Genomic DNA, 18,923 nt, shown 5'->3' with positions numbered 1-18,923 from the left:
GCACAGTCTGACCCCAATGCTACCACTCTCTCCATCTCACCTTCTACTCCAGACAGATGAGATCTCTACAATTTAAAAAGCATGTTGAGGTTTAAATGCAATTGGAAAGTCATTTGAGGATATTACATTCACATGATAATTCAATAAAGCCACGTGGCTTGGGCGGAGCAAGATGGCGCAGGAGTAAGAGGTTGCCATCACCTCCCCCACAAACACATCAAAAAACACATCGCCACGTAAAACGACTCGCACAGACCATCAACTGGATGCTGGCAGAAGAACCTAAACCTCCAAAAAGGGCAAGAAACTCTTGACACAACCGGGTAGAGCAAAGGAAAAAGAGAGAGAGAGAGAGAAAAGGAATTAGGACGGGACTAGCATTCCCGAGAGGCAGCTGTGAAGGAGAAAGGGGACCCACCTCCTGGGAAGCCACCTAAACCCACGGAAAAATCAGCTGAGTCGAAGGGACCTCAAAGTCGTGGAGAAAAGCGCTACAGCTGGACTGAGAACAGCAAAGCAAGGGAGAGCTGCACAAATGATGCGAACCACCCACCTGGACACCACAGCCTGAGCCCCTGGCGCGGGGGGCTGGGCACTGAGACTCAGGCTCCGGAGGTCGGTCCCTGGGAGAGGACAGGGGCTGGCCGGGTGGGGACGGCCTGAGGGGCCAAGGAGCAGTGCGGCAGGGGCAGGGGAGCAGAACGCCACAGGCGGAGGAGGGGAACACCTTGCGAGAGGGAAGCTGGACAAAGTCCTGACCCCACAGGAGAGGCTAGCGCCATTGCTGGGGAGGGGAGGGGGGCGGACGCCAGAGGAAACGCCCTGCGCCCCCATCATGCACATGCGCATGCCTGTGGGCTCTCGGAGGGCGGGGCTGCTCTGGCACAGGCTACAGGTGGCGAGAAGTCTCTTGCTCATTTAGGGGAGACTGGGCCCTTCTTGTGCAGGCTACTGGTGGCCAGGCACCTCTTGTGTGGGCTAAGGGCATCAGGGGGCTAAGTGTGACGTGGTGCCTCTTGCATGATCTACAGGGAGCAGGGACAGACCATGGCTGTCATCTCAGAGGCCAGAGGGAGGCATGGCTTGCCAGCACTGGGGGCCTGTGAGTGGGCTCCACCTGTGACAAAGGCAAAAAAGAGGGCACTGCAACCAAGCATCAGACACCGTTGCTCTCACTCCCCTAGGAACACACCTGCCCTGCAGCTGCCACTGCCAAACACTCTGGGCAGTGCCCAGACTCTTGGTCACTGTCCCTTCCCAAGACCCTACAACTAGGAGCAGCTGGTTCAGCACCTCCTGTGTGGGTTAAGTGGGACAGGGTGCTTCTTGTGTGGTCTGCAGGCAGTGGGGGCAAACCGCCTCAGTTATCCCTGATTCCAGAGGTGGGCGTGGCCCGCTGCCACTGGGGATACCTGAATGAAAATCACTTGCAGCCCCAACCACCTCAGAGGGCACCACAGAGAAGGGCATTGTGATGGAACACCACCTGTTGTTATTCTCACTCCCCTGGGAGCACACCCACCCTGCTGCTGCCACTGCCAAACACTCTGGGCAGTGCCCCGACACTTGACCACTGTCCCTTCCCAGGAACCTGCATCTAGGAGCAGTTTGTCCAGCATCTCCGCTGGGGGCTAAGCAGGACAATTTGCTTCTGGCATAGTCTACAAGAGGCGGGGGCAAGGCACCACATTTATCTCTGGCTCCAGAGGTAGGAGTGTCTTGCCATCACTAGGGGTCTGTGAACAGACACCACTTGCAGCCCCATTCACCTCAAGGGCACCACAGAGGAGGGCACTGTGACGGAACACTACTTCTTGGTACCCTCGCACCCCTGGGAACACACCCACCCTGCTGCTGACAATGTCAAACGCTCTGGGCAGTACCCACACACCTGATCTCTGTCACCTCCCAGGATCCTGAAACTAGGAGAGCCTGTACAGCACCTCTTATGTGGGCTAAGTGAGATGGGTTGCTTCATGCATAGTCTACAGGTGGAAGGGTCAAACCACCGCAGTTATCACTGACTCCAGAGTTGGTCATGGCCCGCTCCCACTAGGGAGTTCCAATCACCTCAGAGGAGGACAATGCAATTGAACACAATCTGCTGTTGCTCTCACTCCTCTGGGAGTTCACACATCCTACTGCTGCTACTGCCAAATGCCCTGGTCACCTTGAAGATCTGCCTAGAGCTCATTACCACTTCCCAGGGCCCTGCAACTATGACTAGCCTGTGCCACCTTCATGCAGGTCCTTGCTGCTGTTGAGACCCCAACAACAAGGCACGGACTGCCGGCCCTACCCATTGCCTCCTTCTCCCTGAAAACACACTGGACATCCTGGGAATAACAGCCTGCTCACACCAAAGAAAGACACAGCAAATATTCAAACTCCCACACCAAAAATAAATAGTAACCCCCCAAAAATACAAAGAGGCATTCTTGCATAGAAGTAGCCTTACAAGACTACAGTTTGGCGTCCCCAAACTCACAGAAAAAGAAAAACACAAGGCAAGGTGAAGAAAACCATTCCCACTTAAAGCAACAGGACAATTCACCTAAAGCAGTCAACAATGAAACAGACCCCTACAGTCTGACAGACTTTGAGTTCAAAAGGGAGACAGTGAAAATGCTGAAATAATTAAGAGAGGATATGAACACTAATGCAGATTCCATTAGAGAGGAACAAGAAAATATAAGGGGGAGCCAAGAAAACCTAGAAAATTCATTTGCAGAGATACAAACTGAGCTAAAGGCAATAAAGACCAAAATGAATGGTGCAGAGGAACGAATTAGTGACGTGGAAGACAGGATACTGGAAATCACCCCATCAGGACAGCAGACAGAAAACCAAATGAAAAAACATGAAAGCACTATAAGAGACTTATGGGATAACACAAAGCAGGCCAATCTGCACACAATAGGAATTCCAGAAGGAGAAGAAAAAGAAAAGGGGATTGAAAGTATATTTGAAGAAATTATGGCTGAAAACTTTCCAAATCTAAAGAATACTGATGTGAAGATACAGGAAGCACAGGGGGCCCCAAACAAGGTGAACCCAGACAGGTCCACACCAAGACATATTATAATAAAAAATGGTAAAAGTTAAAGAGAGGATTCTAAAGGCAGCAAGAGAAAAGCAAAGCATTAATTATAGGGGAACCCCCATAAGGCTATCGGCTGATTTCTCTACAGAAACACTACAGGCCATAAGGGAGTGGCAAGATATATTTAAAGTGCTAAAAGGAAAAAAGTTGCAACCTAGAATACTCTATCCAGCAAGAATATCATTTAATATAGAAGGGGAAATAAAGAATCTCTCCAACAAACAAAAGCAAAAAGAGTACAGCAATACCAAACCCATTCTAAAAGAAATATTGAATGGGATTCTCTAAATTAAAAAAAAAAAAAAGAATTAGGATGGAGGAGACCACAAATGGAAAGCAGTCACTTAAATAAGCCAGCATACACATCTAAACATGAAGACATTAAAAAAAAAAAAAAAAGACAACAAAGTCATAAAGCATGGGGAAAGAATGTAGGAAAATATAGATTCTTTTTTTTTATTTGAATGATGTCTTTGAGCCTATATGACTATCAGGCTAAAGCAAACAGATATAGGAAGGGTTCAACATACTTAAAAAACAAGGCAATTGCAAATCAAAACCAAACATTACATTCATGAAAACTGAAGAGTACTCAAGCATAAAATAAATGGAAACAATCTACCAAAAAGAAAAAAAAAAGAAACATAGAATCAACTGGAAAACAAGGGTTACAATGGCAATAAATACATATCTATCAATAATCATCTTAAATGTCAATGGATTGAATGCTCCAATCAAAAGACACAGAATGGGAGATTGGATAAAAAAGCAAAAACCTTTCATCTGCAGTCTACAAGAAATTCACCGTAGGGCAAAGGACACATATAGATCAAAAGTGAGGGGATGAGAAAAGATACTTCATGCCAATGGGCAATACAGGAAATCAGGAGTTGCAATACTCATACTAGGCCATAAAGAAAGACAAAGAAGAACACTATTTAATGGTTAAAGGATCAATTCAAGAAGAGGATATTACAATCGGCAATATATATGTCCCTGATATAGGAGCACCCAGATATCTACAACAAACACTAACAGACATAAAAGGAGAAATTGATGGGAATACAATCATAGTAGGATACTTTAACACCCCACTCACATCAATGGACAGATCCTCTAGACAGAAGATCAATAGGCAACAGAGACCTAAAGGACACAATAGAAAAGTTAAGACTTAATTGACACTTTCAGGACATTACATCCAAAAAAATCAGAATATATATTCTTCTCAAGTTCACATGGAACATTCTCAAGAATTGATCACATCCTGGGGCACAAAGCTAACCTCAACAATGTTAAGAGTATAGAAAATATTTCAAGTATCTTCTCTGCCCACAATGGCATGAAACTAGAAATCAACCACAGGAAAAGAAAAAACTGACTACATGGAGACTAAACAAAGTGCTACTAAAAACCCATGGGTCAATGAGGAAATCAATAAGGAAATTAAACAATGCCTCAAGACAAATGATAATGAAGACTCAACCACTCAAAATCTATGGGAAACCACAAAAGCAGTGCTCAGAGGGAAATTCACAGCAATACAGGCCTTCCTCAGAAAAGAAGAAACATTTCAAATCGACAACTTAGCCCAACACCTAATTGAATTAGAAAAAGAAGAATAAACAAAACCTAAAGTCAGCAGAAGGAAGGAAATCATAAAGATCAAAGAAGAAATCAATAAAATGGAGAGTTCAAAAAACAACAGACAAAATCAATCAAAGCAAGAACTGGTTCTTTGAAAAGGTAAACAAAATGGACAAACCTCTGGCTAGACTCACCAAGAAGAGGAGAGAAAAAATCCAAATAGACAAAATAAGAAATGAAAAAGGAGAAGTCCCAATGCATAATACAGAAATACAAAAAACCATGAGAGCATACTATGAACAATTGTATGCCAACAAATTTGACAACCTAAAAGAAATGGACAACTTTCTAGACATTTACAGACTGACAAAGCTGAATCAGGAGGAAATAGATCAACTGAACAGACTGATCACTAGACATGAAATTGAATATGTCATAAAAACACTTCCTACAAATAAAAGTTCAGGACCAGATGGCTTCATAGGCAAATTCTACCAAACATACAAAAAGGAACTTATACCCATACTCCTTAAACTTTTCCAAAAGGTTGAAGAAGGAACACTCCCAAAGACATTCTATGACACCACCATCACCCTAATTCCAAAACCAGACAAAGATACCACCAAAAAAGAAAACTATCAGCCAATATCTTTGATGAATATAGATGCAAAAATCTCAACAAAATTTTAGTCAACCGAATCCAACAACATATCAAAAAGATCATACACCACGAACAGGTGGGATTCATCCCGGGTTCACAAGCATGGTTCATATGCAAATCAATCGACATCATACACCACATTAACAAAAGAAAAGTCAAAAACCACATGATCATCTCAATAGATGCAGAGAAAGCATCTGACAAAGTCCAACATCCATTCAGGATCAAAACTCTTACTAAAGCGGGTATAGAGGGAACATACCCTAACATAATAAAAGCCATTTACAACAAACCCACAGCAAATATAATACTCAATGGAGAAAAGCTGAAAGCCTTCCTACTAAAATGTGGAACAAGACAAGGATGCTCACTCTCACTGCTGTTTTTCAACATAGTACTGGAAGTCCTAGCCACAGCAATCAGACAAACAAAAGAAATAAAAGACATCCAAATAGGAAGAGAAGAGGTAAAACTGTCACTGGATGCAGATGACATGATACTACGTATAGAAAACCTTAAGAACTCAACCCAGAAACTACTTGAACTGAACAACAAATTCAGCAAAGTAGCAGAATATAAGATTAACATTCAGAAATCAGTCACATTTCTGTAAACTAACAATGAAATATTAGAAAAGGAATACAAAAATGCAATACCTTTTAAAATTGCACCCCCCAAAAATCAAATACCGGGGAATACACCTGACTGAGGAGGTAAAAGACTTATATGCTGAGAACTATAAAATGTTAATCAAGGAAATTAAAGAAGATGTAAAGAAATGGAAAGATATTCCTTGCTCCTGGGTTGGAAAAATTAATATTGTAAAAATGGCCATACTACCCAAAACAATCTACAGATTCAATGCAATCCCTATCAAATTACCCATGACATTTTTCACAGAACTAGAACAAACAATCCAAAACTTTATATGGAACCACAAAAGACCCAGAATTGCCAAAGCACTTTTGAGGAACAAAAACCAAGCAGGAGGCATAACTCTCCCAGACTTCAGGCAATATTACAAAGCCACAGTCATCAAGACAGTGTGGTACTTGTACCAAAACAGACATACAGACCAATGGAACAGAACAGAGAACCCAGAAATAAACCCAGACACTTATGATCAATTAATCTTTGATAAAGGAGGCCAGAACATAAAATGCAGACTCTCATACCGAGTGAAGTAAGTCAGAAAGAGAAAGACAAATACCATATGATATCACTTATATATGGAATCTAATATAAGGCACAAATGAACCTTTCCACAGAAAAGAAAATTATGGACTTGTAGAACATACTTGTGGTTGCTAAGGGGGCAGGGGAGGAGTGCGATGGATTGGGAATTTGAGATTAATAGATGCAGACTACTGCCTTTGGAATGGATTAGCAATGAGATCCTGCTGTGTAACACTGGGAATGATGTCCAGTCACTTATGATGGAGCATGATAATGTGAGAAGAAAGAATGTATACATGTATGTGTAACTGGGTCACCATGGCGTACAGCAGAAAAGAAATAATAATGTATTGGAAAATTAAAAAAATATATATATATATGTTAAAAAAAAAAGAAAGCACATAGTTTAAAGACCAAGGCAATGAAACAGTAGACAGATACATGGTTATTTCCCCTAAAAATAGTTTTCATCAGTTCATTTTCAGGTGCATGTCTCAGAAGGGCAAGCCAAGACACGGGGTTCTAAATCTTAGATTGCTTTAGAAAAGTAAAAGATAATATATAAAATAAGTTAATATTTTTATTCAAACTGATGAGGGTATGAAAGTGAGTTGAAGGGAGCCATTTTATCCACATACGACATAGAGTTGCTAGAAAATCAACAGAGACTAAATTTTTTAAAATGAATAAGCTCCACCTGAAAATTGGGAAGAAGTTGCCATTGGACGCCAATGAACTTATAATCCTTTTCATCACGAGCAAACATTTTCTGAGAATAAAGTATAAGGCCAATAACACCTTGAATAGCAGTATTTTATGATTTTTAAATTATTTTTTCTGGGGAAGCTATTAATAAAGACATTCCAATTTATGAGCTTAATATATAATAAGAAATGAATATATCTGAAGCTTTAACAATGTTGGATAATTTAAAAACTTGAAGGAATACTTTGTAATATGGTTTTGATAGTGCAAATATGTTAAGCAACAGATAACAATACAACGTACTTGACTTAAACAACACAAGATGAGCTCAAAGAAACCAATGAGATTACAACTGAGGATTATCTTAGTTAAATTTAACTTGAGTACAAACAATATCACGTGCCTAAACCATAACAATTTGGTAATGAGGTGTATCCATAAAAGAGGAAAAATAAATGAGTAATTAGGAGATCAAAAGTTACTTAATATTCAAGAATATGGAGCACAATAATTTTGAACACAACTAATTCTTCAAGTTGGGTGTACTAATGGTATACTATGTCTTACCAGAGGACGATCACTGTAATGAGAAAAGGAGCATATATCTGTAAAGTGTTTGGTGGTGTTCTTTGCACACTGTATACACACAATAAATTAAATCAAATAGCTGTTTGATTCCATGGTTAAAGCCAGAATTGGCGAGTATGATAGTGTGATGTCCAGCGTACTGGAGAAGGCATTCTGGTTGAAAACGTACACACTTACTAATCTGATAACGACTTTTCTCTGCCAGTTTCAATAACATTATTAAAAACATTAGGAAAACTGTAACTGCAATGTATACATCTAAGGATGACCTGACCCCCTTGCTGTACAGTGGGAAAATAATAAAAAAAAAAAAAAAAAAGAAAAATCGACCTTTGACTATGAAATAAAATGAAAGAATGGAGAGGGGAAAAAAAAAAAAAAACATTAGGAGAAATACTTAATGAATTTTTCTGTTCACATGTCAGGATCTGTAAGCCTGCTCTGGACCTCACTGGGTACTTGATACATTGTAACTGGTCAGAAAGTCAGATGGAGACTGATCAAGTAACTGATCCCAGATGTTTTCTCACTTGGAAGTGACAACATCTGTCCCTGGACTCGTGAGCATGGTGCAGAGATTCTGCTGCAGTATTCTGGCTTCAGTACATTAGGTATGTGCCATGAACGATGGCTTTTCTCAGACACTAAACACACACACACACACACACACACACACACACACACACACCACAACCAAAAAAACACTAGAACAATGACGAGCCACTCTCTGTAGTATACAAGATGTGACCCAGAAATATTTTAGATAGCTCTGGATTACATCCTCAACTGGCCTCAAACAGATTCAACATCTACCCATTAAGGAACTTCAGTCTAGAAGAGACTTCAGCTCAGCATTTCTTTGGGTCAAAGACTCCAACCTGCTTGGAAAGTCTTTAGAATTAACTGAATGGAAATACGGCGAGAGACGTCATTTCCGTCCTTGAAGAGCCGCTGGTTAACATCTTTACACAAAAGCTCAGAGGCATTACCTGCAAGTGTTTCCGATGTGAGTTAATGGAGTTTGCTGAGGAGAGAGAATAGGAAATAATGAAGAGCAATGCAATCAGATTTTGAATGTTTGGCTCTTCCAGATGACTGAGCCAGTGAATGGAAAAATGTAGCTTAGCATGGTTCATTATGACTTTCAAAACCTGCAGATAATGACCGTAAATAAGGGGTGCACAGTCAATCGAGTAGGGATGTAATTTAGTGACTAGGAAAAATGTTAAGCCTACAGAGTAAAAACAGCTTTGAAAGTAGTTTCCTCTGGCTACAATTTATTTTATTTTATTTTTAAAGCCACCATAGGAAGAGTAGCGGGGGAAAGAGGTTTAACTAAATTTAGCAAAAATACTTGACTTTTATGGAAATGTTCTACTAATGCAGATAAAATAAAAATCTAGAGAAACTGGGTTGAGGCCAGATTCAATATCAGCGACCCATATTTATGAGACAAGTCAATTCATATGGTTTCTCTTCTCGGGTTGAACTGGACAAAAAGTTCTCTCTCCTTCACTAAGGAGATGAGTGGACCACTTTGCATTGCTTCCATGACCTCACTTCCTCTAACACTTTCTTAAGCTCTAGGGCCAAAGGGCTCTGTTAAAAGGGCTGAGAGGGAATGGTAAAAAATGATTAGGAGTGACGAACGAGTGAGAGCACATCCAACAATTTAATACTTCTGCTCATGTTGTCAATGCTGGTCCGTGGCATTTTTCATGATACGGTGAAGCTCCCTTATTAAGACAGGGCATCATTATCCACATCAGACACAGGCACAAAAGGAACATAATGAGGTGTGTTTGCCAAGGTCTGCATTCCGCCCACAAAGGTTATGAAGATTGAAGCGAGTGCAGTATCAAATCCAGTGAGTGGTAAGGATTTCACCAGCTTAAATGGATTATCAAAAATGAAAATAGTAAATCCATATGTCCCTGTGAATAAGGCAGTATCCAACATCCTGTTAGTCTACATTTCATTCAAGAGAATGCAGCATGGAACAGTTCACTGGATGCTAACATCACAGAGAAATGAAGAGAGTGGAAGGATAAGCCTATAGGCTTGGATCTGATGCCCACAAACTGGCTCTAGTCTGCAGTTCCAGTTCTCTCATAAACAAAGATCTTGTCTTGCGAAACGTGTAAGACTTTCACATGACCTTAATCTGTTTTCTCTCACTCATCCAATTTTCTTCTAGGGGCCAGGGTTTGTCTTAACCTTCCCAAATTTGGGACAAATCCCCTGATAAGAGAACACCAGGGGGAAGTTAATCTGGACATCACGATCTTCAAGATAGTCACTGGCAAAAACTCTGTACAGTGACACAACACTCAACACGACGATTTCCTTTAAAGAAAAAGAATTTTAAAAACACTTGGCTATGTTCCATACAATTCCAACTCTGCCAGCCAGGCTACCTAATGTGTACTCACAGTACTACAGAAAGCCAGATGATAGGAAAAAAAAAATAGATGTACCCTGCTTTAAAAAATAAAAACTTTAATGTAAAAACATGAATTTATGAAATCTTTCAAGTGAGAGTAAGAAGAATGTCCTCCTTTACAAACCATCCAGCTTAAAGGAGAGTCCCATTTAAAAATACGACTCCATTAATTTTAGAACAGTGTATCCTCTTCAGACTGCATCTATGTTGTTTATCAGGGTCCTGGTATAAATCAGTGCACAGTCATCATTACTCTCACATCCAGTAAATAAACGTCCGTCATCCTTGAGAGGGACGGAGGATGGGCATGTGACTGCTAAATACCAGTTTACAAGCGGATTTAAATTAACAGTGGGCAGACAGGTTTATTTTTCAAATGTTGTCAAGGCTCTAAAGCAATATATCTATGAATCTACATTCTACACCATCAAGGCCAGGATCTGAATATGTGATTGTATTTTCAGCAGGTCGTTCCAAGTTAAAGATAAATGAAAGCTGTTACCTGGGGGAAAACGGATAACGCAAAGGCAACATGCTTTCAATATGCCGATGGGGTTAAGCGGGACTGAACAAGGTCCGTCTGGTTCCGTCATTCGAGCAAACAAGACAAAATACCCATCATCCCTCACTGGAAAACATGGGGAACCATGAAGTTCACATACCGAGAAAAGCGGAAGGCGAGACAGTGCCGTTGCTTCTTGAAACCATGACACTGATTCCAGTCTCCACAAAGGGCACAGAGAAGTCCACCACTTCTGAACGTTCCTCGTTGATGGTGAGCGAGCCCACTGCCATGACTGCCCGCTGATAGACCACCTGAACACAAGGCACAAAGATGGTGGGTATCCTGCCCACCATCCCCCAGGACCCTGGGCCCTAAGTCTGAAGGACTTTCATCCCGTGGGGTGAAAAGATACCATACCTCACCAATCATTCCATTCCACACATTGTTAACTTTCTTGCCGTGCTTCCCGTTAGTCACCAGGTAAAGGTCATAGGTGAACTTCACGGTTCTGGAAAGCTTCTTGAGGATATCGATGCAGAACCCCTTGCAGCATTTTTTGACATTCATGCCCTCGTTGGTTGAATTGCTGTAGAGAAAATTCCGAGGGAGGAGAGTGTCAGTACTGGACAATGTGTTCCTAGCCATTATCTACATCCTTCTACTAATTCTCAGGTGGGAAATTGAGGCTTAAAATGAGGAAGTGGCTTTTCCAAGGACTCACCATGAGTTTATGATGGCAGAAGTAGCAAGTGCTCTTAATGACGAACAGTAACCATGACCACAGGTAACATTTACTGAGTCATTACTATTTACTAGGCACTGCGATAATGCTTGATACTATTGTTGGATTAATCTTCATGACTTTCCTCTTGAAATTCCTGCCATCAAGCCGTGCGTTAAGAATCCAACTGCAGTGGCTCCAGTTGCTGCGGAGGTGTGGGTTTGACCCCCAGCCCTGGTGCAGCAGTTTAAAGGATCTGGCATTGTCATAACTGTGTTCTATCCCTTGCCCGGGAACCTCCATATGCCACGGGTGCGGCCATAAAAATGAAAAAAAAAATCTTCATGACTTTCCCATCCCCATTATACAGATAAGAGGGCCACCTCTTATTTTTTTTAAAGTTTATAACACATATGACCTCTTCGGCCAGAGTTTAGATCACCTGATCTAAACTGAATCATGAAAACTTATTGGAAAATGGAAAAGAGGAAGAGGTGAAATTCTCAGAGGGAGGAGAGTTTCGATTCATCCTGTCACTGCAGATAGAGGTGGGCAACCAGTTAGGAATGGCACTTTTCCTTATGAGGAAAACTCCTCGGGGAAGGATCAGGGGACTCGGAATTTACTGTGCCCGAGTCCATGGACTTCATGTCTCTTGATCAAGTCATCTGGCAAATGAAGGCTCATGCATAATATTTTCCCTCCCACCTAGATGGAAGGGAGTGTAAGGGGTGACACTATTAACCAGCAATGCCCTCGATCAAGAAAAAGCCCTCTTAAAACACAGAGGACATTGGTGTCTTAAAAGTTATCATCATCTACTGAAGGTTACACTCGTTGCTTTGTGCCAGCCACCTTGCTTTATTTACCTGACTAAGTCATTCTCAAAGGACACCCACAGAAAATAAGAAATGCTTTAAAAAGGGAAGGAAAGGAGGGTCTTTCCCAATTGGTAGCAAAAAGTACTTCAATAACTCTTGCAGGAAGATCAACAAATGCCTCTCTGGGCAATGCACTCGGTTCCACCTTGCTCGGGGTGTTCCGTTGGCACTGTGCTCAGAGGCTGCGTCACACATGTCAGAGGATGGTGCTGCTTGAATATTCCATTGCTGGTGAATCTACACGCTGAACTGTTCCCTGAGCACTAAAGTGATGTTTATGGAAATCTAACAGTGTAGTAGGAAAACACATTTCCATATCATGTGACAAAAGTAGGTTACCTAGTGATACCTACAGAATAGTCATAGCTATATAAAAACAGATGCGCTTATGAAGTATTTGGATAGGAAAAACAATGAATGATGAAGCATAGCTATTTTTGATGGCTAAGAAATTTTTTTTTCTTGTTTTCATATTTTTAGATTTCCCCCCAAAATTATCTGTGGTGAGTATATAAGATACATACACACACAATATATTACACAAACTTAAGCATCATCAGTATATATCTGTATCCGAGAATGTGGATATAGTTGACAATATAACTTAGAGTAATGGAAATGGGTTGCAGAATGACACTTTCTTCTCTCTCTCTCTTTTTTTTTTTTTAAGGCCACACCCAAGGCATATGGAGGTTCCCAGGCTAGGGGTCCAATCGGAACTGTATCTGCTGCCCCATGCCACAGCCACAGCAATGTGGGATCCGGAGCCTTGTCTGTGACCTACACCACAGCTCACAGCAATGCCAAATTCTTAACCCACTGAGTGAGGCCATGGATCAAACCCACAAGTTCATGCTTGCTAGTTGGGTTCATTAACCACTGAGTCATGACAGGAACTCAACACCTTTTTTCAATGCTTTCTTTATCTCAGGATCACAGATCACCTACCCTGAATCCTGTCTTTACCACTGCCTCCTCCTGTCCTATCCCTGACCTCTGCTCAACCAACCTGCATCTGCTGGCCAGGACCACCATGGAGACTTTACTATCCAGCCTTAACCCTCCCGCCCTCAGCTTGGGGGCTGTGGGAGGCCACATCCACATGTATTTACATGTGATTATTGGTGGACCTAACTCTGCAGAACATCAGGAAGTAGGAACCCTCCTTCCCCCCACCAATTTCCCAGAACAGAAGGGGTCAGGCTGGAGTTACAAGTGCCATAAACGTGATAGAAATATGTCCTCAGCACATTAAATTAATGCATGTCCAAAGGAGATGTCCTTCTTGGTATCTGTGGCTCTTCAAAAAATGTGTCAAAATCAAATTCTCTCTTTTTCTTTTTGGCCCCTGTAGGCCATGCATGGAAAGGCCCCTCTTTCCATTTGCATCTCTTTCACTCTCTGTTCCCTCCCTCATTCTGTTATAGCCTCTTCTTTCACCTGGTGAAGATTCCTGGGAGAGTTTGGACAAGAGTGTTAACTCCCCAGGTTTAAGATTCAGGGCCACAGTGACATGGTGACCTACATGCTGCTCTGACCTCTCTAGGGACCTCAGCCAGTTTAGGTTAGGTATTCCCCACCTGTCCCCGACACTAGGTGTATTCTGGACACCAGTGGTCACTGATGCATTTTCATAAAACAAGCACCTGCTGGTAAGACATGGAACTAGACCCTGAGAACATGGGATGAAAAAGACAAGCAGAAGGTGCACTCGTTGAATTCATCATGAGGATTATGGAAACACAGACCATATTGGGAATTTGTTGGTTCTCATCTCAGACCGTGTGTGTGTGTGTGTGTGTGTGTGTGTGTGTGTGTGTGTATGTGTAGGGTATGACAATTACATAGAAATCTGAGAAATGGTACCCATTCAATCTCATCACTCTCCATCACCACCCAAAAGAAAAGGTAACTCATAAAAACAAATACAGGGAAAAGGATCCAACAAATCATCGATTCTTTGGCTCTACATCTTCCCAGTGTGCCTGGCAGCTCAGGCAGAGCTGCTTCTAGATCCTGGGTCTGCCCTCAGCAAGCATGAAAACCCAGAGGAGTCTCCTCATTCACGGACCTCAGTTTACTTAAGTACATTGAGAAGACAGATACTTACCTTGCAGGATAGCTGGAAAGATTAAATAAAGTATCAAAAGCACCTCTCCGCACAAGTGCTTAAAGATACATTTTTCTTACTTCTTACCAACGATTTGACAGTTTAGGGGATTAACTGGCAATGAAGCCATTTACCCCTACATATCAAACCAGATAATTTTTCCTCACTTTTCTCTTTATGTCTTAATACTCAACTAAAAGGTTAGAAGAAAACTCTGATTTCTCAGCCCACTTCTTATTACCTGATTCTTTAGAAGACTGATGTGTGCCCTCAAGACCCCACATTTACCAGAAGTAAGAGACAAAGGGTTTTCCCTAAAAGGAGATCCTGGAGAAAATAAACACAATTGTGTTCCTTTTTGGAACCTATCAGCCTGCCTCAGAGATAGAACTTTCAGGAAATGCAACTGATCTAATTTGTGTGAATGTTGGGATTAATGGATCCTAGTAATCTTCTACTGCTTTCAGGCAAATCAAAGAATTTAATTTCACCTAGAAGCACAGTAAGCTACTCATGTCACCAAGTGGGAAAAGGAAAATTGCAAGCCACCCCTTCCCACAGGAACCCCAAACATGAATTTGAACCTGATAATCTGTTTAGATTCTTCCATTGAAAAGTCAAGTCTTTTAAAGACAGTCATTTATTTGGCAGTTCGTTTTCTCCATACCAGGGTGACTCAGGACTTGGTGATCTATTGTTTTCAGCTCCAAGGCTTCTGATTTTAAAGGCTTTAAATTCCAATTATTGGCTGTGAAGCACAGGAGGCCCTACTGAAGCAGAGAAGGCACTGATATCATAAAGGAGATTCTTTCCCTTTGCTTTGCTTTGCTTTGCACCAGCCACTCTGCTTCATCTGACCAAATTCTGCTCAAAGAACACCCACCCAAGTCCAAACCTCCTCTGACAACTTCCCCACGTCTCCCCTTGTATGGGGCCTCCAGATCACCACCTTCAAGTACTGCACTAGGCTTCCTTCTCTTTCCCAAACTCACCAACCTCTTTCCTCCTCTGGTGGCTTTGCACCTGCTCCTATACCTGGATGGCTCTTCCCCAGTGCTTCAAATGTTTAGCTTCTTCTCCTCTTTTATATGAGACCTTAAATCTTACCTGGAGAGCCAGGAGCCTCACATATCCCATGTTACTCTCTTATCATGCTGCCTTCTTCAAATCCATCACGAGGTTTATCCTGATGTGGAATGGTCCTGTCCACTCATTGGTTGAGCTATTTTAACTGTGTGTGCTCCTTGATGGCAAGGTCCTTCCCTGTTCACTGATGCATCCCCCATGTCCCACTCAGTACCTAACACAGAAACTGTGCTTCATGCATATTTATATATTGACTAATCTGTTCAGAATGTCAACTCCGAAGAGGCTGATAACTCCAAAAAGGCTGATGGTTATTTGCTGAATAACCCATTCAGAATTTCAACTCCAAAAAGATTGCTCATTGATTAAAAAAAGAAAAATTCTCAGAACCAAAATGTGCCTTCATAATGCATTTGGCAATCATATTTTTAAAAAATTGTCTTTATTCTAAGCTCTGAGGATTTGCATCACGTATAATAATAACTTAGGCTGGAATGTGGAATGTGGGAAGAAAGGTATCCATTCACTCATCATCAACACTGGTGTGTCATATTCTGTGCTTGTCATTGGGGATAAAAGATTAATAAGTTACATCCCCTATATTTAGGCAGTCAGTGCTCCAGGGGGAAATACAGACAAAACTGTAAGCCATAAAACAGGTGAGAAAGACAGAGAGAGTGCTGTGGACTAAATGGTTATGTTCCCTTCAACTTCCTATGTTGAAACCTTAATTGTCAATGGGATGGTATTTGGAGATGGGACCTTGGGGTGGTAACTACGTCATGAGGGTAGGACCCACATAAATGTAATTAGTACACTTAAAGAGGCAGGAAAGCTTTCCTCCCCTCTCTCTCTGCTTTCTACCAGGTGGGGAGAAGAGAGCTGTTTGCAAACCAGAGGATCCTCATCAGACACTCGAACTGCCAGCACCTTGACCATGGACTTCCAGCCTCCAGAACTGAGGAGTGAATGTCTATTGTTCAAGTCACACGCTCATGGTAAATTATTCCAGCAGCCTGAATGGACTAAGACACAGAAACACACCGTGCAAGGAGGGAGAACCAACCCAGCTTGGGGAGGGAGTGGTTATGACTTAAAGGACAAGCAAGAATATTCTAGGTGAAAGAAGGCGAGCAGAAAATACTCAGAATAAATAGACTTCCATCCAACTACAGGCTTTTTCCTTTTGTGACTCCCCCACAAGGGTGGTGTTTGGTTACATCTGCATTAGTGAAGACTATAACAGGGCCTTGGACTTGGCCATGAAGCTCTGTACTTCTTCAAAGGATTTTTAGATTAAGGAGAATCCGTCACCAGAGGCTCTGATAAAAAAATCTCAGTTCCTCTTCCATCCGTGTAATAAAAGACGAGGTGACACTGATGTGATGCTTGCCTGCTGCTGGTAACCTAGGAAACCTGCAGGAGGTCAGCTCCACCTTGATCATATTATAATGGCACAGATAAGGTGTGTGTTACCCCCCAGATGGAGAAAAGTTTTAAAAATTCTGCAACGTTTGGAAATAGAGAAGAGGTGGAAGGAAGGGGAAGGTACAGTTTGGGGGAGGGAGCAGCCAGAAATACAAAAGAAATAATTGTTTTAGGAAAGACTGAAGGGCAGGATTGATTCACCATCCTGGTTACAAATATAGCAGTGGAGTCAGAGGGACCAGTGTTTGAGTCCTGCCTCCTCCATTTACCAGGTGAGTGGCTTTGAACATGCTTCTTGATCTCCTAGTAACTCAGTTTTTATCATATTTAAAAAGGGAAAAACCACACACCTCATATTGCTGTTGTTGGAATTAAATGAATGCAAAACACTTGCTACAGTTCCAGGTCTCTCAAAAGAATCTGTCTATCTGTCTATCTATCTAATGAAGTACAGTTTATATTACATTTTACAATCATTTGAGAGACATCACTGTTGTCGATGACACAGGCTATTGAAAAAGGCTGGGCACGTTCAACCAATGGCATCCCTGGACTCACTTGATTTTGACGAACTTCCGACACGGCACAGTGTTCCTCACGCATGTCTCAGTCAGCGGGTCGATGTCTTCCACGATGACGAAGGGGGCCTCCTCCAGGGTGACGATGCTCAGATGGTTGTCGTCTGGCTCGCAGTCGGAAAAGGACTTGTACCTGGGCCACACGGCGTGCCTCAGGCTCAGGGTCTGGTTCTCCCACTTGCCCACCTGCAGCATGAAGACAAAGACACACTTGTGCTTTCCTGCACCACTGGCCTCTAGAAAGGCCAGTCCTCCCCCATTGGAGGCGCAGGAGAAGAACCCCAGCATCTCCAGGGCTTTTCTGCGACCCACCTCAACAAACCCATGTATTCATATGCTAAGAAAGATGGGGGTGAAGGGAAAGCAGAAGAGTGGGTGGCCCCTATGCCCTGGACTCTCCCCACACGAATTAAAGATGGGGGTGATGGCCAATCACTGATGCTGACAAAGCTCCCAGCTGACGGTCATGTTTCACCAGAGCTCAGGACCACTGAGGTCACGCAAACAACATGGACTTTTAGAATCAGAGAGGACGGGGCTTAAATCCCCAGCTCTGCCACTTGCTAGCTGCACAACCCCAGGCAGGCTCTTAATCACGATAAACAGCTGTTTTCTTATCTGTAAACAGACACAACTCCATCTACTTCTAAGGATATCATGGGAATTAAATAAGGCAACTCGAGAAGAGCATGAAGCGCAGTGCCTGACACACAGGAGGGCTCCAAACTCTCCCTTTTTGGTATAGAAGTGAGCGGAAGAGAGATCTGGAAAGTGCTAAGAAAAAGAGGAAAGAAGAAGATGAATTCCAAAAGCAAAAAGGAGGGAGGCGTGTCAGGAGAGAGAAGCAAGGGGCCCGGAGCAGGTTGAAGAGCCAGAAGCCTCTCTTCAGGCTCAGATCCGGTTCTATTTAAGTTGCAAATTAAGATGAACTTGTATTAATCCAGCACCAAGTGGAGACTTTTACTGCTTAGCGTACATCAAGACCTGTCAAAACAGAATCGATTGTGTTCCCTCTGAACGGCAGTCGGCATCTTAGTGAAATCAAATTGAAGGCTGTATGTTTTGAACCTTAATTTTATTTGACAGCTTATTGGCGCACACATGCCGGGAGGAAGCTGCCCCCAGGGCTGCGCTTTCTCGCCTTCTCCCTCCTGCTCCCACGCGCAACTGCTTGACACTACAGGTCAGCGCTCTATTTGTCACTCCAGCCTCAAGGAAGACACCTCGTCTGAAGAGCTAAGTGCCCGTCCAGGCTTGTCAGTGTTGACGTGACCCGCTCACCTCTCCTCCTGTCACGTGAGTGTCACCCAGACATGAACCTCAGGCCCTTAAAGAGAATTCAGACACGCTG

General features: G+C 42.5%; 1 protein-coding gene across 4 annotated transcripts in view; it reads right to left on the bottom strand.

Annotated features, from left to right (window-relative positions):
• Nucleotides 1-18,923, bottom strand: part of GRIN2A (glutamate ionotropic receptor NMDA type subunit 2A) — a 400,022-nt gene that overhangs the window by 81,984 nt on the left and 299,115 nt on the right. For all 4 annotated transcript variants that reach the window (XR_002342428.1, XR_002342429.1, XM_021086652.1 and 1 more), the window contains 3 exons: nucleotides 17,553-17,758; nucleotides 11,186-11,354; nucleotides 10,926-11,079 (listed from right to left, as the gene is read on the bottom strand). Coding sequence is in view for 2 of the 4 variants with exons in the window: in XM_021086652.1 (XP_020942311.1) it covers nucleotides 10,926-11,079; nucleotides 11,186-11,354; nucleotides 17,553-17,758 (529 nt within the window). In the remaining 2 variants the exon portion in view is untranslated. The remainder of the gene's footprint in view (nucleotides 1-10,925; nucleotides 11,080-11,185; nucleotides 11,355-17,552; nucleotides 17,759-18,923) is intronic.

This window comes from Sus scrofa, chromosome 3 (assembly GCF_000003025.6).
Source record: "Sus scrofa isolate TJ Tabasco breed Duroc chromosome 3, Sscrofa11.1, whole genome shotgun sequence".
In the NCBI taxonomy this organism is placed as follows: domain Eukaryota; kingdom Metazoa; phylum Chordata; class Mammalia; order Artiodactyla; family Suidae; genus Sus; species Sus scrofa.
The sequence above is the reverse complement of the archived record's forward strand: the minus strand, read 5'-3'. Positions and strand labels throughout refer to the sequence as shown.